The 24,228-nt window shown below is 38.3% G+C and overlaps 1 protein-coding gene across 1 annotated transcript in view; it reads right to left on the bottom strand.

Moving 5' to 3' along the window:
* Cntn5 (contactin 5) overlaps window positions 1-24,228 on the bottom strand; it is a 1,188,481-nt gene that overhangs the window by 296,086 nt on the left and 868,167 nt on the right. Inside the window, exon 9 of the mRNA XM_087905876.1 lies at window positions 14,264-14,366. Coding sequence (XP_087762002.1) covers window positions 14,264-14,366 — 103 coding nt within the window. The remainder of the gene's footprint in view (window positions 1-14,263; window positions 14,367-24,228) is intronic.

The raw sequence follows: 24,228 nt of genomic DNA, 5'->3' as shown, positions 1-24,228 counted from the left end.
AAGCTGACCCTGTTTTCCCAGGAATGTACAATACATCTAAATAAAAGTGGAGCAAAGCACTGCTTTTCTGAAGGCAGGCATTCCAGAGAAAACCATGAATATCAAGGGAAGTAACATAATACATAGGCTGAGTTTTCATGTCTTGGTCTACCCATCTGTGTAGTGTGTCTCCCACCTTCAGACTAGTGTCAGACTAGACTTGGCATTTTTTGATGTTCGGTAAAGTACCATTACCCTTGGGTACCACTTGAAATGAGGAGACATCTCTGGTCTCTGCAATTCTGAAGCCAGCTGCACTTCACAAAATACTTTCTTAACTCATATATACTGCTTTCCAGTGAGATCCAAGCAATTAATGATTCTTAGACCCAATAATTGACTCCTCTCTCTGTTCTTCAGTCAACCCAATGATTAAGTAATTTGATTTTAGTCTGATAGGTATATATCATATTAATCAAATTCATCTTTAACTCCAATAGTTGTTGATGACTGACCTTTATAAATAAATAGTATTAATAAATCATCAATCTGTAACTAAAGAAGAAATTTCTTTGACAGCCACAGACTGTGGAATGCTTCAGGGTCACTAGTGAGTCTTATAGTACAAAGGAAGGCAAGAGGTGTCTTTTGAGACTATTTGACTAAAGACCAAGACTAATAAAACATAAATTACAGCAAAACTCAACTTTATTAATTAATAAATAGTACCATTTTATTTACAACAAACTTGCAAAAAAGAAAGGAAAAGGGAGAAAGAAAGGTAGCACAAAGAAAGAAAGAAAGGAAGGAAGGAAAAAAGGAAGGAAGGAAGGAGGAAGGAAGGAAGGAAGGAAGGAAGGAAGGAAGGAAGGAGGAAGGAAGGAAGGAAGGAAGGAAGAAAGAAAGAAAGAAAGAAAGAAAGAAAGAAAGAAAGAAAGAAAGAGAAAGATTGCTCGTGGCCCTGGCTTCCTAATAGGTATGTGATGAAGCGTAGAAAGTATGATTTTAAACCCTCCTGGAGAGATAAGCAGGAGCTAAGAGGGGCAGGGAGTCACAGGCATTTTTCCAGTCCACCCTCAAGTTTCAGATGAGTGTAGAAATGTCATTATCATTAATTATCGCACTAACTCATTCAAGGCTTTTTGAACACTGCTGATCTTATTATGTGTTAATGGCTGCAAGAGCAAGATAAGGAACATGCAAAGTTTAATAAAAAAAAAAACTCTGCCTACACCTTTATTACCCGAAACTCTTGCCTTGCAGGTTTGCCTTGGGAGATAAACTGTAGAGCTTTGTATCATATGACATTTTTATTACAAAGCAACCTCAAGTTTGCCCTTGTGCATGGGGGCAGCTAAGCACCACTGACCACATTTTACTTCTTTGTTGGGGGCTATTTGACTTATCTAGCTATCTTCCTGTGGGCAGCAAAAGGTCACATGGTGAAATAAAAAACTACCCGGAAAACTGCAGCTAATGTAAATTGTGTGTGATGCTTTTTAGGGCCAGGATATGTAACCTGCATTTAAAGGTATTTGTTTGATGAAACCAGAAGTAATTATCCAGTCCTGCTATGAAAGATCAGCCTTATTTCTCACCCTTGAATTCAATACAGTTAATATATTTAGTACCTTAGCATAGAAAAGCACTTCAATCAATAACAAACAAACAAACAAAGTCAGCCTTATAAAGAAGACAGACACAGACAGCTGTCCCAATAGGGCAGGTTAGATGACATCGAGAGACTGGCTCTAAAGGAAAGCATAGTACATTTAAGAAGTGACATTTGATTCCAGCTTTGAGGTCAGGGTGCAAATGGAAAAGGCAGGACATTTTAGACTGAGCGAACAAGGCTACAGGACTTCAGGTGGGAATATGCATGTAAGACTGAAGTACAGCAATGGGAGGGAGGGCTAATGAAGAGATGGCTTGGGAAGTGTGAAATGGAAGTGGTGCCACCGTTTAAGTCACCACCTCTTAGCATCCATCTTCTACAAAGTAGGGATTTAGAGTCTGCAAACTATTTCTGTTCAGAGAGAAGAGGCAATGACTCTGTTCCATGTGCCCACCCCTCGGCTGATGGGGTGCTTGAGAACACTAACTATGTTGCCTGTGGCCCCCCTCAGGCTTAGGGGGTGTTTGAGAGCACTATGCTCTTCTTGGACACCCTAGGATAATGTAGGACTTGAGAGTCCTGAAATATCATTTCAGCAAGATATCCCGTCTGCATCATCAAAGAAACACCATCTGAGTTTTCCAAACTTGTAGGACAAATGTCCCCAAGTCCCACCTAAGCCATTCTTTAGATACCTAGATACTAACAGGATGTCTACTTTATATTATTTTATTGCATATTATATACAGTCTCATTAAGTCCAAATTTGCTTTGAACTAGTGATATGCATGACATAGGGTCCCAAGTTCTGGGATTACAGGCATGTACTGTCATACCTACCTGAGATACGAATTTTAACACTTTCAACACTTACATGTGCCAAGTCTCAGCATTCTAAAATCTGAATTGTCAATCTGTGTATTCAGCTAACAACTTGGGTAGACCCACATGACTGAACAATCATGATGGAAAATATCAACAACTTTTAAGAATCAAACACTATTGGAGAAAGCTTTGGAAAGGAAACATTTATTGGCCCCCAAAGGCAGTGTTTTGTCCCTTTATCTACCACTACCTTTCAAGATCTCTGTGCCCAGTATTTGAGAGCAGGCCCAGAATATATCAGAAGTAACCCTTTGGCTACAGCTGGATTGAAGCCTGAACAAGGAAGGCAAGTCACTCTTTATTTTACTTCAGTACATGCCATCACAAAGCTTACATCTTTCTCTCCGAACACACACTCACAAAGTTGGTTAATCCACTGTGCTTGACTCTATATTATTCCACCTTTGACACAGTGATCCTCAACTTTACGGGTAGAACACCTCTTTCATAAGATTTACATAGCAGATATCCTGCACACCAGGTAGTTACATTACAATTCATAATAGTAGCAAAATTACAATTACGATGTAACAACAACATAATTTTCTGGTTGATGGTCACCAAAGTATGAGAAACTGTATTGAAGGGCCGCAGCATTTCGAAGGTCGAGAACCAGTGCTTTAAAGTCCTGTCCAAATGGCAGGGAGGTAAACATCCAACAAACAGGACTGTTTCAAGTTTTCATTTTCAAGTCTGACCTGAATGTCTCTTCTTTTAGTGAACATTACAACTATATCATTAGGCAACAAATGGGCATTCTTACATTTTTACAGCTGTAGAGGGGAAGGCCCTTCACTACGTCTCCCTATAACCAATTTTCTCCATAACATCTCATATCGTCAAGAGCTTCTGTATTACCCCCAATCTAATTCTTTTAGTTTAATGCTACAGTGCTGGCGTTTCACTCCCTCTCTACCTCATTGAGACTGGAGAACAGCTTGTGAGCAATCTCTTGATAATAGCTTTCCATATGCCTAAAACAGCCTTTTCTTTCCAAATAATTAATCCTCTCTGCTTTTTTTTTCACCTTGCTGTATTTCCCAAGCCATTACACACCTTTATTCCCCCATGGATCATACTGAAGCACTCCCCATTTTTCTGGGTAATACCTTTTGCAGAATTGACCATCACGAAATAGAGTCTGTCATAGCCACTTCATAAGTTCTGTGCTCGATATTGTACAGTTTCATTTTCAAAGCAATTTCTATGACTGAGTTAGTATCTACTGCTCTGCCCTGCCACCGTAGCCTATAGAGAAACAATCTGAATGTTTGTTGTCAAATTTGGATTTAATGAGAGCTCCCTTTAGAAGAAAACTTAAGGTTTTCTTAACTTCAAATTAGGTCAGTAAACTTGGGTGACATTAAAGATGGCAAAGTTTTATAGTATACATTTATTTTCTCCTGACTTACTTATGAACACAGATTATGAACTTATATACTTTGAGATTACTTGTGTTTACTCATTAATCCTAGACTCCACAGAAACTGAACTTCTTGAAGAACAGGCTATTAAGATGTAAGACTAAACCACCATCTGTGAGCAAAGCCATGATTCTTACAGGTCTTAAGTAGCATTCCTTAATAGCCACACAATTTCTAGGTTAGCCCATTAGATGTTCATGCCATCCTTTCATAAGGCAGAAAAAGGTCAAATGAATAAAATCTGCTCTTGTTTAGTTTGTTTTAAAAGTCACAACAAAAATAATGGAAAATAACCTTCCTAGCACTAAAGGTTATCCATAACATGGTTAGCTTGGTCAATGTGTTCAATAGGTGTATATATCAGGGCTGACACTGGAATCAAGGGGTAGTATCAGAGTCACCTGAGCAGAGAAAGTCAGAATGGTTGGTATCTCCCTGAAACCAGAACTGTGCACATCTGGGAAACAAGAGAAGTGGCTAGTATGTTATTGGCAGTTGGCACTTTTCAAGTAGTCTTTTCAAGGTGCTTAATCATCTTGTCTGTATAAAATAAACTATGCAGATTCCAGCTTCTGGATTTTGTCTTCTGTTCATTAATATATTAACAATTTTCCTTTAAGTAGGAACTACATCTGGAAAGTGATTAATTCGGATTACAGCAGGATGAAAACCTAGACTACAGAAATATCCCCTGCTATCACACAGAGAGGACCAAGAGGTGAGTGACCAGCTACCCGGCAGGACACCCCACTCTCTAGGCCCTCCATATGGGGGTAAAACCCCAGGCCCCTCCCCTACCTGCCTCAACTTCTTTAGCCAACCAACAGGAGAGTTTCCTGCAGGTAGGATGGTCCAACATCCCCATCCCATCTACTGGACCTTGAAAGCTACAAGTCCCACTTTGCTTCCAAACCCTCCAAACATCCCCCCTTACCCCGCAACTGACGACCACTGCAAGGATTGGACCAATACAAAAAGACACTGCCAGCATCAATTGGAGGAAGAGATGTGTAGACACCAATGCAAGAATTCATCCAACAACCTAAAACTCAACATGGTAGTACCAGAAACCCAGTGGTCAAACAACAGGAAGACTTTATCATCCTAACCCAAAAGAAAACTATTTTAAACTTATCTTTATGAAGATTATGGAGACATTTAAAGAGGAAATGAAAAACTCCCTTAAAGAAATGGAGGAAAAGACAAACAAAAAATTGGAAGAAATTAATAAATCTCTCAAAGAAACCCAAAAGAAAACAATCAAACAGGTAAATTAAATGGTCTAAGACTTGAAGAATAAAATAGAGGAAGTAAAGACAACACAAATTGAGAGAATTCTGGATATGAAAAAGCTGGGTAAATGAAGAGAAACTATAGAGGCAAGCATAATCAACAGAATAGAAGAGATGGAAGAAAGAATCTCAGGTGTCAAAGATACTGTAAAGGAAATCAATTTATCAAAGAAAAGATAAAGTCTAACAAATACTTAACACAAAACATTCAAGAAATCTGGGACACCACGAAAAGACCAAACCTAAGAATAATAGGGAGAGGAGGAGAAGAATGCCCCTCAAAGGCACAGAAAATATATTCAACAAAATCATAGAAGAAAATGTTTCCAACCTAAAGAAGGATATCCCTATGAAGGTATGAGAAGCTTACATAATGCCAAATAGATTGGATCAAAAAAAATCTCCTTGCTATATAATAATCTAAACAGAAAACATACAGAATAAAGAAAGAATATTAAGATCTGCAAAGGAAAAAGGTCAAGTAACATATAAAGGTAAACCTATCAGAATTACACTGGATTTTTCAATGGAAACCATGAAAGCCAGAAGGTTCTGGGCATATATGCTGCAAACACTAAGAGACCACGGAAGCACGCCCAGACTACTATACCCAGCAAAGCTTTCATTACCATTGATGGAGAAAACAAGATATTACATGACAAAGCCAAATTTAAACAAAATGTGTCCACAAACCCATCCCTACAGAAAGTACTAGAAGAAAAGCCCCAACCCAAAGAAGATAACTGCACCCACAAAAACACAGGCAACACATAATCCCCCCACCAGAAAATTCCAAAGAAGGGAAACACACACACACACACACACACACACACACACACACACACTACCACAGAAAAATAACAGGAATTAACAACCAATGGTCATTAATATCTCTTAATATCAATAGACTCAATTTACTCATAAAAGGATACATGCTAAGAGAACGGGTATGAAAACAGTATCCAATTTTCTATTGTATGCAAGAAACATATTTCAGCCTCAAAGAGAGACAGTATTTCTGAGTACTGTTGGGAACAGATTTTGCAATCAAATGGACCTAAGAAACAAGCAGGTGTAGCTATCCTAATATCTAACAAAACAGACTTCAAACTAAAATCAGTCAGAAGCAATGGGGGACACTTTATACTCATAACAGGAACAATCCATCAAGATGAAGTCTCATTTCTGAACATCTATACCCCTTATACAAGAGCACCCACATATGTAAAAGAAACATTAGTAAAGCTTAAATCCCACATCAAACCCCACACACTAATAGTAGGAGACTTCAACACTTCACTCTCCTCAATGGTCAGGTCAACCAGATAGAAGCTTAACAGAGATAAGAACTAAGAACTTAACAGAAATAAGAGAACTAACAGATGTTATGACTCAAGTGGACTTAATAGACATCTACAGAACATTCCATTCAAACACAAAAGAATATACCTTCTTCTCAACACCTCATGGGAGCTTCTCTAAAATTGACCACATGCTTGGTAACAAAGCAAATCTCAACAGATAAAAAATTAACTGGAGTAGCCCCCTGCATCTTACTGAATCATAATGGTTTAAAGTTAGAATTTAGCAATACACTACTTGAAGAAAGCCTACAAACTCATAGAAATTGAATAGTGAACTATTGAAGTACCCCTTGGGTCAAGGATGAAATAAAAGAAATTAAAGACTTTCTAGAATTCAATAAAAATGAAAACACAATGTACCCAAACCTATGGGATACTATGAAAGCAGGGCTGGATGGTTTTAGTACAGAATTCTAACAGAACATCCAAGAAGAGCTAATACTTATACTCCTCAACCTGTCCCACAAAATAGAAATAGAAGTAACACAGTCAAATACTTTTTATGAGGCTACAGTTACTCTGATACTCAAACCACACAAAGACTCAACCAAGAAAGAGAATTACAGACAAATCTCACCCATGAACTTAGATGCAAAAATACTCAACAAAATACTAGCAAACTGAATAGAAGAACACATAAAAAAAACCACGATCATGTTGGCTTCATTTTAGAGATGCAGGGATGATTCAACATACAAAAATCTATCAATGTAATCCATTACATAAATAAACTAAAAGAAAAAAACATACGATCATTTCATTAGATGCTGAAACAAAATCCAACACCCCTATATAAAGGTTTTGGAGAGATCAGGGATATGAGGAACATATCTAAACATTATGAAAGCAATATACAGCAAGTTGACAGTCAACATCAAATTAAATAGAAAGAAACTCAAAGCAATTCTACTAAAATCAGGAACAAGACAAGGCTGTCCATTCTCTTCATATCTATTCAACATAGTTCTTGAATTTCTGGCTATAGCAATAAGAAAGCAAAAGAGACCTGTCTCGAAAAAACAAAACAAAACAAAAAATCCAAAAAAACAAAAAAAAAGAAAACAAAAGAGATCAAGGGAAATCAAATTGGAAAGGAAGAAGTCAAACTTCCTTTATTTGCAGATAATATGATAGTATATATAATTGACTCCCACAATCTCTACAAGAGAACTCCTACTGCTGATAAATACCTTCAGTAATGTGTCAGGATACAAGATTAATTCAAGAAAATTAGTAGCCCTCCTATATACAAATGATAAAGAAGCTGAGAAAGAAATCAGAGAAACACCACCTTTAATAATAGTCACAAATAACATAAAATATCTTGGGCTAACTCTAACCAAAAAAGTGAAAAACCTATTCGACCTATTCAACAAGAACTTTAAGTCTTTGAAGAAAAAAATTGAAGAAGACACTAGAAAAAGGATAATCTCCCACGTTCTTGTATAGGTAGGATCAACATAATAAAAGGGCTCTCTTATCAAAAGCATTATAAAGATTTAATGTAATCCCCATCAAAGTCCCAACACATTTCCTCACAGACCTTGAAGGAACAATAATCAACTTCATATGGAAAATCAAAATTATCAGGATGGCAAAAATAATCCTGTACAATAACAGAACTTCCAGAGATATCGCCATACCTGACACAAGCTCATCACAGAGCTACTGTGATGAAAACAGCTTGGTATTGGCATAAAAACAGAGATATTGAACAATAGAATCGAATTAAATTGAAGACCCAGATATTAATTTACACACCTATGAACACCTGATTTTGGACAAAGAAGCTAAAATTATACAGTGGAAAAAAGAAAGCATCTTCAACAAATGGTGTTGGCATAACTCAATGTCAACATGCAAAAAAGTAAAAATAGATCCATATATATCCCCATGCACAAAATTCAAGTTCAAATGGATTAAAGGCAATATAAATTCAAACACACTGAATCTGATGGAAGAGAAAGTGGAAAGTAGCCTTCAATGCATGAACACAGGAGACCACTTTCTAAATATAACCCTAGTAGCACAAACAATGAGAGCAACAATAAATAAATGGGACTTTCTGAATCTGAGAAACTTCTGTAAAGTAAAGGACACAGTCAATAAGACAAAAAAGCAGCCTACTGAACTGGAAAAGATTTTTACCAACCCCATACAAGACAACTGACTGATCTCCAAAATATATAATGAACTCAAGATATTGGACATCAAAATCCCCAATAACCCAATTTAAAAAATTGGGTACAGAACTAAACAGAGATTTCTCAACAGAAGTATCTCAAATGGCCAAAAGACACTTAAAGAAATGTTCAACATCCTTAGCCATCATGGAAATGCAAGTCAAAACAGCTCTGAGATAACATTTTACACCAGTCAAAATGGCTAAGATAAATAAAAAAAAACAATGATAGATTATGCTGGAGAGGATGTTTAGTAAGAAGAACACATAACTATTGCTGGTGGGAATATAAACACATACAACAACCACTTAGGAAATTAGTATGGTGGTTTCTCAGAAAAATTGGGAATTAACCTACCTCAGGATCCAGTAATACCACTCTTGGTCGTATACCCAAAAGATGCTCAATCATACCACAAAGACATTTGTTCAACTATGTTCATACCAGCATTATTTGTAATATTCAGAACCTGAAAACAACCTAGATGCCCCTCAAGCAAAGAATGGACAAAGAAAATGTGGCACATTTGCACATTAGAGTACTACTCAGTGATCAAAAAAATAATGATACCTTGAAATTTGCAAGCCAATGGATGGAACTGGAACACACTGCCCTTAGTGATACAACCCAGACCCCAAAATATGAATATGTACTCACTCATAAGTCAACACTAGCTATAAAAAAGGACAATAAGCCTTTAGTTCATGATCCTACAGAAGCTAAATAACAAGGTGAAGCCTAAGAAAAACATATACATATCCACCTAGAAAGTCAAAATAGACTAGATTGCTGACAAAATTAGGAGCATGGGGGTGGGGTTGAAGGGAAGGTAGAAGAGGAAGAGGAGGGAAGAAGGAGAGGTGGGTAGGAGAACTTGAGGGAATGGGATAGTCAAGATGGAGGAAGTACAGAGATGAGAGCAAGGAAAAGGATCTTGATTGAGGGAGCCCTTATGGGTTTAGCAAGAAACCTGGCTCTAAGAAATTCCCAGGATCCACAAGAATGATTTCATCTAAGTCCCTAAGTAATAGAGGAGATGGTGCCTGAACTGGCCTTGCCCTGTAGTCAGACTGATGAATATCATAACCTTAGATTATTCAATGGTTAGAATAATCTAACCATAGAACCTTCATCTAGCAACTGATGGAAACAGGCAGATACCCACATCGGAGCACTAGACTGAGCTCCCAAAGTCCAGCTGAAGAGTGGGAAGAATGAGAATATGAGCAAAGAGGTAGAGACCATGATGTGAACACCCACTGAAACAGTCTACCTGAACTAATGGGAGCTCACCAACTCCAGCCGGACAGGGAAGGAACAAGCATAGCTCCAAACTTGTCCTTCTGAATGTGGTTGACAGTTGCATGGCTGGGGTAGACTTAGGGGACCACTGGCCGTGGCACCAGAATTTATGCCTACTGCTTGTACTGGCCTTTTGGAAACCTGTTCTCTTTGGTTGAATACCTTGCTCAGTCTAGATACAGTAGGGCAGACCTTGGAACTTCCCCAAAGCAATGTGCCTTAACCTCTCTGAGGAGTGGATGGGGTAGAGTAGGGGGATAAATGGATGGACGAAACTTGGATTGGTATGTAAAATAAAAACAAAGTTTGTTTTCTTTCTTAAAAAATAAAATAAAATGAAAAGAAAAGAAAACCTAGACTGCATCAATATAATCTAGAAAGATTTAAAACAGTAGTTTATATTTATGGTCATCTATTCTTTAACCCTAAATGCATTACTGGAACAAACCTTCCCTCCCTTCTTCTCTTCCATCCCCCATTCACACACATACCAGCACGCACACACACTCCTTCTTTTTAAACTTTGTATATGATAAATGTTTCTCTTAGTTACATCCACACTTCTTACATAGGATAAACATCAGCAAAATATACCTTGGGATGAAAAGTAAAGGTTTAATTCCCAGACTAGATCTCATGATAAACATTATTACTTAATCTAAACAAGATGGAGAAGCAGTAAATCTAAAGCAATGGGAAATGAACAAATGGAGACAAGAATCAGTGAGGAAAGGTCAAGTTCAGAGAATGACTGTATTTGAATAGAATAGATGATCACAGATCCATGGAGAGAAGTACAGAAAACACAAACATAGGTACATTTTAGGGTGGAGTATAAATAAGTTATTTATAAATAAGTAGTTGACCTAAGTGGACTTAGTATGTCAAAAATAATTCATTTCATCAGTTGTTATTTCTTGAGTACCATCCTCCTTGAGTACCATCTTGAGTACGATCCACTGGGGGAGGCCACAGTGGTGAGCAATTGAGGAACACAAGCTCTGTTCTCATGAGACTGCTGTCTACAACAGGGATACTTGGTTGGCTATTCTCTCTTCTTCCTGCTTGCCATTGTTTTTCCTCTAAACTTTCCCTGATGGCTGCATCCTCTACATTGCAAGCTAACTGAGTGGGAAATTTCTACTTGCCTTCATGGGAACCACCAAAGAAGATGAGAAATGAAAAGAAATAGAAATCAATAAGTAAATTCCTGAGGTTTCTTTCATCCATGTTCTTGTCTGGGCCAGAGTAACTTTCTCTCCACAGCTTAGCCCCTCATCTCCAGCTCTTTCTTGTTCTGGTGTCATGAGCTCTCCATTCTCTTGCAGGTAATATTGAGTTCGCACTGCTCCAAGTCTACAGATGTCCCATTTTTCTTTTTCTTCTCAGCCTTACCACAATTACAGATATTCAACTTGACCCACTCCTGAGTTTTTTTAATCTGAGTTGTAATCCATTTTCTTCTGGGTTCCTAACTGATGAAGACTCATTTTGAGTATAAATAATTTAAAATTACATTAATGATGTTGTAGATGAAAATGCATATAGTATTTTGCATGCAGTGTATTAAGTATAAGTCATACACAATAGTCCATCAATGTATTGTTAGTCATATATACAATAATCAATATAAAGAATCTTTTTAATGGAGCAGTGGATGGCAGCTGTTATGGAAGTAATGGGTGGTGGTTTTGGATTTAAAAAGAATGAGTGCAAAGACTATGAGACTATAAAAATCAATGGAGTTCTGAGATTGCCATTCCAGAATCCAGTCAGATGTTTATGAGGAAGAGTTTATGAGGGGCGCCTGGTTAAATCACCCTATGTACACACAATGAGAGGCAAAATCTGTCTGTGTGGTTAGATCCTGACTGACACCGAGAGACAGATACTACAGTTCTAGAGAAAATGTACAGCAGGACCTACTGCATCAGAAAAGTGGTCAGCAACTCATTCGAGCTATGAGTACCCAACAACCACTCTGATAGCCATTTAAAACTTCAGTATTCATGTTGGGGATGATGGCCAGCTTCTTGAAATGCTAAGGAGGAATCCAAACAGGTCAAGATGCCTCTTTAAGTCATTTTCTTTTATGTGGTGGCAGGTGAGTTTTAGGTGCTTGTGTATTTCCTCATAATGATTTACCCTCCAGTCATCACAATTCACAGAAAAAGTACTAAGCATTCATCAGAGAAAGATGCAGTAAGTCTTTGGGAGGAAAGACTTCTTTTGGAGGTTATTTATTTTGGTGAGTGGAAGCAAGGAAAGCATAGGAAGTTGGAAAAGATAAAGTTTTGACAAAATAAATAACTTAAAACTGTTGGGTCCTACCTAGCAGGAGAGAGTCTCCAAATGTCCGTTTGCTGAGCATATCTCAAAGCTCTCCCAAACAAACACATCTAACTTATTAAATAAGCTGCCCGGGGAAAGGTTCTATGCTGCTATTTTTCTCTATAAATTGAGTTTTCTAATTAGTTTTACAATATGACCCCTTTTTTGTTTTGGCTTTAGCACAAGTTTTGGCATTTAAGAATTATTTAACTGCAGGATATACTAAAGCCTTTGAAATCCCATTGGAATATAATACTTTTCCATTTGTCAAGATGAGGAGTTGGCCTTTGACTGCTCCCAGGCAAATGGCAGCAACACTAGAGTTTAAAGGTATCATCCTGTCGCGTGCACTTCCCTGATGCCTTTGTCTTTGAAAGAGCTCCTCGGGCACACGATCACATGACAACATACCTCCCTCATGCTTATTTCCTTTTAAATTATGTTTCCACTGTGGAATCATTTGCTTAAACAGCGGGCTACAGAGATGTTAACTGTTTTTTCTACCACGAACTTGGATGTGAGTGGAATTGCATAGACATTTTATCATGTCTGTCCTGAAAGTATAACACAAGGTGCTGAGTATTGCTCCGTAACCCTCTGGCTGGATTCTGCTGCTCCACAGGCTGAGCCTGCTGTTATTCAGAAGGCTGCACATTTCTGAAACATGTTTTCTATCTATGTAATACTGTGGGTGTTAGTTTAGCACAACTGGAGTTAAATGATTAGTAACTGTGAAAGAGATGCATTTATACAAATTATAATTATAGATCTTGAAAGAACCCCGAGGTTTTGTCATTCTAAAAATAATAACTCTGTGTTTGAAACAAACTAGAATACCATAATCAAATATCATCAGAGCAACACTCCTGCTGCACATGCTAGTGCCTGCACTGTAGACATCATTGACAAGCAGCTACACAGCACAGGCTTTAAACCAGAAGCAGGGTCACTCAGCCTAGCCAACCTAACCACAAAAGATGGTTGTGTTCTCAACCATCTTTTATTTGGAGAAATTAACAGCTTTGTTCTCATGTTACTATTTTAAAACACAGTGGGATACTCAATTTGATCCCTGTACCTCTGTCTCTTACAGCACATGTCTCCAGTAGGTTTGCATATGTGTGCATGTTTGGATATGTGCAGGTATGCATGCATGTGCACATAGGAGTCAGAAGACAAACTCTGGTGCTTGCTCAAACACTATCTGCTTTTTAGTGAGAGAGCCCCTCACTGTCCTGGAATTTGTCAAGTAGTCCAGGGAGGCCGGATCCAGCATTCCACAGAGCCCACCTCTGTCTCCCAGGTGCTGCACGAACAAGAGCAAACAACCTGTCTGATTTCTCTACGTGGGTTTCATGACCACCATCTGTTTCTTGCTCTGGCATAGCAAGGATTTCCTGGAGTAATTCCCCTTGGCTCGCTTACCCTCTTGTTTCCTTTGTGGTTCTAGGGATTTCATTTAAGTCCCGCCCTACTAGGCAAGCATTCTACCTCTGAGCTGTGTGTCTTTAAAGTCTTCACACTCTAAATGTCCATGTCCTGAACATGAATAGCGGAGGATCCTTTGTCCTTTCATCTCCCGCTGAAGAAAATCTCAGGACAATGCAGATTTTCAGGTCGGCAGACAGAGGGTCGAAAACTTTCCTGCAATCTAGACAGGCTTCCTTGATGTTAAAATAACACATTTCCCAAAGAGTGCTGTGCATAGAAATGACTTAACAGTTCAAGAGACCAGGTTGTCCATCAATTCCCAGCCTCCCGTCTTCTAAAAACTCTATCGTCACCATGGGGCTTCTGGGAAAGTGAAACCTAGCGAAATAAGTGCTCCAAACAGCTGAGTCATGTTTTAATAAACAACTGTGTCTAATTCTAGAATAATATTACTTACTTGCCAAGTGCAAAGCATTCCATCCTTACAGTTGTTCCCTTAGCAGCTGTAACCGTGAAAGGAAAATGGACCTCAATTTTCGGCTCATATTCTCCCATCACACCTGGGAAATAAAGAATAGTCTTTAAGCATAAAATGAATGTCTCAGTTTTCTTTCTAGTCTTGGAGATATTACATGGAAAATCACTATAGTTTGGTAGTTGATGTGTTGAAATGAAAAGCATACTTAGGGTCAGTCATCCTGGTGAGATTCTAATATTTCTTTAAGAATGGGGTTGTTTATCTGTTCTCTACACTACATAGACATTATACAAAACTTTAATCAACACAGTAAGTTTTGAAACCTTTTAAATTATTTATTTAACCATTTAAATGTGTGTGCATATGTATATGTGTGTCAAAATATACATGTGTGTGTGAGGGGGTGCCCATGGCTGCCAGAAGAGAGAACTGGACTCCCTATAGTCGGGTTCCATGTGCTGTGAAGTGTTCAAACTCAGTGCCAGTCATTAAACTTGGCTCCTCTGCCTGAGAAATTCAAGCACTCTTATCCACTGAGCACCAGTTACTATTTTTTTACAATGTGTATGAATATGAATATTTTGCATAGTAAATAATTGTACTTTTAAAATGAGAATAGATTAGAATTTTATTTTGGCATGTAAAATAATACTTATTTAATAATTCCTGCACACTCTTATTTTTTATTAAATTTTATTTTTACTTGTGTGTATGTATGCAAGTATGCATGTGTATGTAGGTACTCATGGAGGCCCGAGCTGGTGTAGGATTCTCTAGAGCTGCCGTTCCAGGCAGTTATGACCTGTTCAACATGAGTGCTGGAGACTGAACTCAGGTCTTCTGGAAGAGCAGCCAGCATTGATAAACACTAAACAATTTCTCCTACCCCATTAACTTGTATCCTTAACTGTCTATAATTTGCAAATAATTTTGCTAAGAATTGTGCAAGTTATGAAGATTAATTAGTCGTGTACTTTGTTCTCAAGCACTCAATAAAGGTAACTTTAAAAGAGGGGAAATGGGTATAAAATCATGTAAATGGGAAACGTTATTCATGAAATTGACAGGAAGTGACAAGTTCTACGAATGAGGTATATTCAAAGTATTATGCACACTGAAGGATTTGAACAGGTAGGAACAGAGGAGAAAGCTTAAAGCCACTTCAAAGGGAACCGAGACAGAGAAGGATCGGCGGCTTGCTTTCCTGGTGAGTCTGTGTGTGAAGAAAAGCAATGGACAATTCTGGAAATATAAAGACAAATCATAAAACAGAGAACACTGGTTCTCTGAGAAAATTTTCCTGACACTGTAACTAGAATCTGATCAGATGTCACGGATGCAGAGATAGGTGCCAATACTGGAGTTTGGAGCAGAGGCAGTTCCAATCAACTTCACGGTCTCAGTTTTTTTAGAAGTAACAAAGATCCAAATTTCAACAGTAATTGAAGGCAAAGGAAGGACAGTGGGAAATAAACTGGTGGAACACACACAGTGCAGTGCCAGGAACAGCATCGTACAGTAAAGTGCTAGGAACAGCACTGAAATTTCCAGGTTGAAGTGATTGAAAAGAAAAGCAGGCAGAGAAATGATAGCTATTAGTTTATATCTCACTCGTAGAATTCAAGCCTTGTACCTATAAGGGCCTGGGATTGACATCCACACCACATACATGAACGTTAACAAGTTTAGAAGTATTAAATTTGAAATCTTGAACACAGAGAAATAAGTTTTTGACTATGACTACACAATCCACACAGTAAATGAAGGAGGGAATAGAACCTCACCGTTGTGAGGTGACAGTGGGCACCAGAGATTATTTATGATTTCTGCCCACTAAAAGTCAGTACACTAGCGATGGACTGGAGGATGCTGAGACTCATGGCATCAGGCAGCCTTGGGGCTAGTTTTCTTGTAAACAGAATGTTTAGGACCTATGTGTGAAGCACTAGAGGAATCCAACAGTCTCAGCTAGAATCTGCTGCAAGGCAGCTTAGTGTGTGTTTAAAGCTGTTCATGTTGATGCACATGTATGCTTGAATGCTTTTGTGAGTACTTCTTTGCATGAACTTTTGTGTATGCGTGTAAGATGAGAGGAGAGAGAAAGAGGCCAGGACTGTTTTAAAATGACCTAAGACATGGCACATAGGAGAGTTACCCCTGAACTTAGTGACCTTTCCATTCATTTTTATTCTTTATATTTTATTTATTTTTTATTTTTCCATTCAATTATTTACACTTCCTTCCTTCCTCCCAATCCCCTCCTGCTCCCCCACACCCCTCCTCCCTCTCCCACTCTGCTTGAGAGAGGCCAGGGAATCCTGCCCTGTGGGAAGTCCAAGGCCCTCCCCCCTACATCCAGGCCTAGGGAGCTGTGCATCCATATAGACTAGGGTCCCCAAAAGCCAGAACATGCCATAAAAACAAGTCCCAGTGCCTTTATCAATGGCTTCTCAGTCAGCCCCCATTGTCAGCCACAATCAGAGAGTCCGGTTTGATCACATGCTCATTCAGATCCGGACTGGCAACAGCTTTTGGGGAGTGGAAGGGTGGAGATGGAGGAAGGGCGGATATAGGAGCAGGGAAGAAGATACCTACAGTAAGGGATCCATTTTAGGGTTGGCAAGAAACTTAGCTCTAGAGGGGATCCCAGGTGTCCACGGGGATGTCCCCAGCTAGGTCCTTGGACTGCAGAGGAGAGGGTGCCTGAACTGTCCTTGCCCCACTATCACACTGATGATTATCTCAAATATCACCATAGAATCTTCGTCTGGCAACGGACGGACATAGAGACAGAGACCCTCATCAGAGATACAGAGACAGAGACCCTCATCAGAGCTACGGACTGAGCTTCCAAGGTCCAGTTGACAGGCAAAAGGAGGGAGAAGACAAAGAAGTCAGGATCGCGAGGGGTTGGTTCACCAACTGAGGCAGTGTGCCTGTTCTAATGGGAGCTCACGAGATCCATTCATTTTTCTAATCTTGTGAATTGAGGGATGGAAGTAACACCATGTAACAAGTAACACCATGTCTGTTCCCACAGGTGTATTCTGGCAACCGCTTACGGCTTGCACGTGTGCCACGCATAAGAGTCTGGTGAACGGCGTGTCAGTGGAATGGCTTGCTCGATGGTATCACTCAACATAGCTCTTTAAGCAGTCTCTGTGTCTGTGCCTATGTCTCTCTCAAAGTAGTGCTTTCTTACACTGCCTTTCTGAATACCTTTTCTTTCCCCATTTCCAAACCTCCTTTCTTTAATGTCTTCCCAGACTCTGCTTTTCTACCCTGTTACTTGTAGGTATTTCAATGCCAGAATCTGTTGTAAAGTCAACTGAATGTATTCAGGGGTGTAAAGTTTATCCTCAAAGCCCTGTGTGTAAGTGCCACAGACATATAAACGTCCTCACTTCTACCTTTGCTCAAATGACATCATCATCTTCAATACCATCAGTTTCTTAAAATAGATCCTTTGATTTTCTTTTCCTTTCTATTAATTTGATTATTCTGTACTTCATTTATCATGATGCAAATTCAATCTAAAGTCTTTAACTTTACAAGTCCCTGTGAACTCTGAGAGTTCCGTGTCATAGAATATTGCAGAAAAGTCGTACAAATCAATCCATAAACAAAGAGCACTTCTTTGTAATTACTTCTAGAAAGTTCTACAAAGAAAGCTCAGACAAAAAGTATCTGAATCTTCAGCAATTTATTTCGGTTTTCTATCCCAGCCTAAATAAATATTCCCTTTCGAACACAACTTTATATTAACACATCACACTCGTTTTATTAAAACAGATGAAATTAAACTACATATCAATACAAAGTGAAAAGGGAAGAATGAGAGGTTTTGAATCGCAACACCTAAGCCGAGCTGCACAGTAAGTACTAGGACTGTTTCCAGTATCTTTACTCCAAGAGCAATCATACCGGGCACACAGCACAGCACTTCATTTATGCTTCACTCTTTGACAATTGATCTAATTCAGCAATTAAGTTCTAGTTTACATTTCGTGAGGTAAATAGCCACCACTGTGCAGTACAGTCATGGTTTAACATCTCAATTCATGTGTAGTTTAAATACTAAATCCTTATGTTGAACATGATTTGATGCAGAAAGGAATGAGAAATAGGTTCAAGAGACACCAGATTAAAGATGAAATTGTTTGGACTGGTTTCTTCAGCAAGGTGACATTTTGATCTACTGATAACACCTGGTTTTTATTGTCTAAGAGCCCTTGTTGTATGCCTTGTGTGTGTGGGTTTTTTCCCCACACGTGTCTCTCCTGACTTACTCGACAGGCCTACTTTAGAATTACGTGTTATTAACATGACTTCAAATTGCCCCAGCTCCTAATAAATGGATGCCCTCCAGCTGACAGCCATTACTCTTATTCAGAGTCTTTATGGTTGTTGATTTCCTTCTTTATTATGATTTCTCATAGAGAGCTAGGGCATATTTTCCCAAGTTGACTGTAATTCAGGCATATTGGACATAATGCTGAACCTAAAGCTGATGCCATCAGAAAATGTTAGAAAATGTGGTCAGGGCCCACAACTAAGCCTAGTGAAGAACTTAGGTGGTGCTCTGAATTCCATTCTCAGTGGGTTCTCTGCGAGCTTTGATGCACATTCATAGGATAAGAGTGTGGAAGACCAACATCCATGGATGAGTTCCACGTGTACTGCCCACATCAGCGACTCACCTCAGTATTAGCACTATCCAGAGGGAGTTGTAATAAGAGCTGAACTTTTTGTGATTGGCTGGGAATTTGGTTCTAGTTAGTTACTCTATGTGATAGCAGGTGTTGCATATTTTAGGAGACTCTTCTCACACTAAGAGTAATACTCATGTGTTACTAAAATCATGTGTAAGAACTTACAAAGTTTCGCTCAGCAATTGAGTGGCAAGACCTGGCAAATCTTTTCCTTATGTGCAAATGATGGATATTTGCATTTTTATTTACAATGTATCTGCTGATCATATTTAGTATGTTTTAGTCTTTCAAGAATAACAGCTGTTTTCTTAGCAATTCTTTGGGAAAAAAACTAATCCTATACCTCCGATTGAATGAACTGTAGAGAAGGTACCATATTTTCACAGAGTTTCTGCTTCTGGTTATTATTATGGTATTAATGTGCTTTGAAAATATGACTCAATCTTGGCCAATCAGATTATCCAGGTTGTATTCATCATGTAGATTAATTCCTGGAAGGGTAGCTATAGTTGAGAGTTCTCCAAGAGAGAAAGAAGAGAATCTAAGTCTTTGCTCTTTGTTGATATATGCTGCTCACTGGAAGGAAGTATTTTGTTATTAAGGCAAATTAATGTGATCTAGATGGAATTAGTTAATATGTATAGGTAGAGGGAGACAGAAGTGACTACTGGTAGCATACCATGTGTCATTTCTGTTCAAGGTCTAGTGCTCTGCCCTTCTCTCCACCAAATAAAGTAAATAGGAATGCTTTAGTGATTTCAGTTTGGGGTTTTCATTGTGACAAGATATAACCAATGAATTACATACAAGACAACTGATGGTGACCTAATCCTAGGTTCTCTCTTTCCTTAGTAAGATTCTGAACTCACCATAATCAAGACACTATCCTATATAAAAGACAAGATGGAAGTGATAAGAACTTGTCAAATTGAGATAATAGTTTTGCCTTCTTTTAAAACATTTCATATTTAGTGGAAAATTTAAATTATATTGAGATAGAAAATTAAAGCTATAAAAACACGATTATAGAAGAGGAAGTGTGAAACTACAAAGGTTTAGGTAGCCTACAGTGAGAGAGGAGAGGAAGGAGAGATACTGAACCGATAAATAGGAAAATATTTCAATTGTCAAGACAGTTACCTTGGAATTAGATGATGTTATGGATAGAAGTTTAATGATGATGATGTAAGAGACAATTTAATAAAGGTATACAGTTAGACTGTATCTGTGGCTTAGGTGGGTATTTAATTTTATTACAAATATCGTGCAGTGAGGAAAATTTCAAAAGTAAGTTGGTGTTAGGTGATGAATAATATTTAGTGGTATAATTTCTCATTTTCCACAACGTTTTTCTATAATGATAGTAGTAATGATTCTGTAAATTTATGTGAGTGCTTTTAGAAATATTTGAGACTAAATAGACATTTGGTTTCATTCAGGGACATTTGTAACAGTTAGCTTTAATTGTAATTAGATACAACCAGAATTGCTCAGGGAGAGAGTCTCAATGGAAGATTGCATGTATCTGGTTGGAATATGGGAAATCATCTTAAAAAATTTAATTTATTCAGGAAGACACAGTCCACTGTAGGTGGTACCATTTCCTAGGCAAGGGGTCCTGAAAGATACGTAGAATAAAACAGTACAAACCAGGAAGGGAGCATGGATGCACTGATTTCTGTCTGCACACTGTGGGTGTGATGTGAAGAGCTGTCTCAGGCTCCTGCCTCTCTGACTTCCTATGAGGGTCTGCCGTCTGGAACTGTGGAGCTGTCTGCTACCACAGCAACAGAAGCAACCAGGATAGATATGGAGTGAGCAAACCTATTACTCTTATCCGTGACCTCATGACAGTGACTTGAATATATAATATTGGTAATTAAGATATAAAGAAGTCAAAAAGAAAGTCCTGTGAGTGGAATAATAGTTTCACATGAAAATGAATTGAAACTACTTAAGAAAATACCTGTGTAATCTGTAAGAAACGTATGGCCCAGCAGATTTCCCAACTTTATACTATTTACAATATTTCAAATTCTGTACAGATTTCAATTTTACTTATTTTTGTTATTCTCTTGAGTAGACTGCAGAGAAATACAGTGGCTGTGTTGTGAGAGTCCCTGGTGATGTGATGAGTCTAAACCCAGAGCAGGAATAACAATGACAAAACAGCACAAATGTAAATGAAGTCAATTACTAAACGTGAACATTACACTTAAACACAATGTGTGACACCTGCTATTACACTCATGATCTCACCACAATTTCATGTAATTGCACTTTACAGTTTGGGCTTCTAGCACAAGTTCCCAACAAGAGCCCTGACATGGCTGAAACACCAAGGTGATCATACAGGTAACAAGGATAATAGTGTTCTCATATATAACAATGATGCTAATGTTTCTGTGAGATAAGAAATTTAGCATTATTTGCAGAAATATAGATTATTATAGCAGTAAGTATTTTGCTGTGTGCTGTTCTCTGGGAAATACAGAAGTCATAGTATGTGGAAGTTTCAGTCATTTAGAAAATGGTTCTGAACTATCTTCTTTTCAGTCTCCTAATGAGCTGCATGCAGATAACAATTCCATAGGCTTGGGTGGAATCCACCATAATGCTTTCTCCTTTCAAAGGTGTGTCCTGTCCTGAATTAAACTTGCTCACTGTGTATCACTGCTGTGTCTATAGGCATGGGAATTGTTAGACAGGAGGAACTAATGACACAAGGTATCAACAAATACAGGCACCATTGCAGCTACTATTTATGTAGGACAAAAACTGCAGGGCTTTTAATCATTGGGAGAAAGTACCTCTATCACTATTACATGATCTGAAATCAGAAAAAAAAACATCTATTTTTCCTTTTAAGTGTTAAAATGAATTGAGTAAGGAGTCCAATTCACTCCGTAATTATTTTTCCCTGGTTACTGAATTTTAAGAATTATTTTCTATTGTTCTTAACCATGTGATTCAGAAAAGTATAGCCATCTCTCCACATCATCATCTGAATGCTTACTCCATATACATCAAGAATTTATAAAATTATTTATAAATATTAAATATAAAGAAAGAAACTTTTATTTCCCCTGGGCATAAAGCTCCCCACTGCATTAAAGTAATATACCAGATAAATCAAAGTTAAAAATTCACCATAAAGCTAGTGAGTGACTGAGCAAGTGAAAGCCCTTACCACACAAGCTGGAGACCTGTTTATGATTCCCAGACCACATGTAAAGGGGAAGGGGAGAACAGAGTCCACAAATATGTTCTTTCTGCACACATTAACATTAAAATATATATAGGAAATAACAAGAAAAACAATAACAGTTGTGCAGTGGATAGATAAACTGAAAGAAACAGACAGCATTAGGTTTACTATAAACCAGAATGAGAAATCAGTTGAGTAGTTTTGCTCAGAAAGAGGTGAGCACAGTTTCCATTTTAATGTTTCTATGCATACAAATATAAGAAGTTCTCCATAAATATGTTAATGTAACAAAACAAAATTATGGTACAGATATATCACTTAACAAATTTATGGGCTATTTTGTGAGGCAAGTCCCTCTGGCTGTGTTAATCATGTGTGTATTTTCTTGTCTTTCTGGCTGTCTATATTATTGGAATTGTAATATTTTTAATATAAAAAAAGAGAAAAAAATGTAGCTGCACAAACACTTGACCTTATGAGGCGCCGCCAGGACTTACATAGCTACATTTGAGCACAGGGATTGAATGTTAATGAGAAACCAAAGGTTCCTTAACCTTTGGTTGCTCCTTCCTTGGAAGCTAATCTTGACTAGAAACATTAGGACAGTGGCTTTTATGATATGAAATGAATTTTATCAGAGAAAGTAGGTATTCCAGGTAATATATCAATGCTCAAGTCGTTAAATACATATTGAGGATCTCTAAATATTCAACAGGAGAATCCCAACATAGTCAAAGTTGGTTCCTTACTCCTGTGATTAAACAGAAACTATGGTTTTTGTGCAATTTCATAGAACTTTTATGTCTTCCGTAATATTTTCTCATTAAAGTGAGAAGGGAGAATGCCTTATACCTACAATGGATTTACTGAATATAGGACACAACTTAATTATACGCTGCCATATCCACAGCCAAGCAATGAGAAATGACCAACACTGTGCTGGAAAAAGAGAGGATGAGTACAGGCCGACTTAAGTCATAAGGAAATGGTGTCTGCACTCATCACTAGCAAGGCCGGGAGTGCAAAGTGCAGAGAAAGACAACTGGCCAGGAGAAAAGCTGTAGATTTACAGCTGTACTGCATGATGGTAAAAGAAACAAGGCGACAAGCAGAGCCATGTGTTGCTTGGTGTGACTCCTGGAAGCATGTGAACTCTATTGCCTTCCACCACAGACTCACCAAGTCACTGCATCTCACAGACCATGGCGTCTATAATAAGTTCATTGTCTTATGAAAGTAAAAAGTTTCTTGAGCACCTATCCTTGGTGACTACATAGAACACTATTATCCATCACTTCATTACTTTCTGAGATTTGATCTTTCAACATTCCTCCCAGAGAGTTTTCTTATGCTCGTAGCAGCTCTGCAAGGCCAAGAGTGTTTCACTATCCTGGAGGAGTTGCTTCTGCCAGCTTGGCTGATCAGCTGCTTGACATAAAACATAAGGAGAAAATGTGACAAATAACGGGCTTGAAACTATTGTTGAAAGTTCATTTTTACTTCCTTCTGCATGGATTGTTTTCTCCAGGCGCTCTGTTGAGAATGTCATCTTTCCTGCTGTTACTGCTCCCATGGAAGATCTTCTGCATACTATCCCTCATTTGTTCAGTAAACATCTCACCATGAATTTTATTTTGCAAACTCTACTGATTTCAATGAGTATATGTGTGATCCTGTACAAAAGGACAATGTTTCCAGAGAGGATTTTATGATCACAGCCTCCTCGCAGGACTTTATAAGCACAAAAGACAATGTAAAGCCAAGAAACTGAGCTCCTGCTAAAAACCCAATTCTCTGATCTGTGTATGCAAGGAGATTGCTATTTCAGTTCTGCAAAACACAGCACAATAGGCAGGATTCCCCGCTCCACCTGAAGAGAGAGATGGGTGGTGCAAAGCTTAGGGAACCTCGTTAGCATTACTGAGCTGTTGACTACAGACATAGGGCTTAAACTGAAGGTTCTATTAGACATGAAGTCACTTCCCCTCATGTGCCTATGTTGCTTCTTAGGAAGAGTTCTTGTT

This window comes from Myodes glareolus, chromosome 4, assembly GCF_982192425.1.
Source record: "Myodes glareolus chromosome 4, mMyoGla1.1, whole genome shotgun sequence".
In the NCBI taxonomy this organism is placed as follows: domain Eukaryota; kingdom Metazoa; phylum Chordata; class Mammalia; order Rodentia; family Cricetidae; genus Myodes; species Myodes glareolus.
The sequence above is the reverse complement of the archived record's forward strand: the minus strand, read 5'-3'. Positions and strand labels throughout refer to the sequence as shown.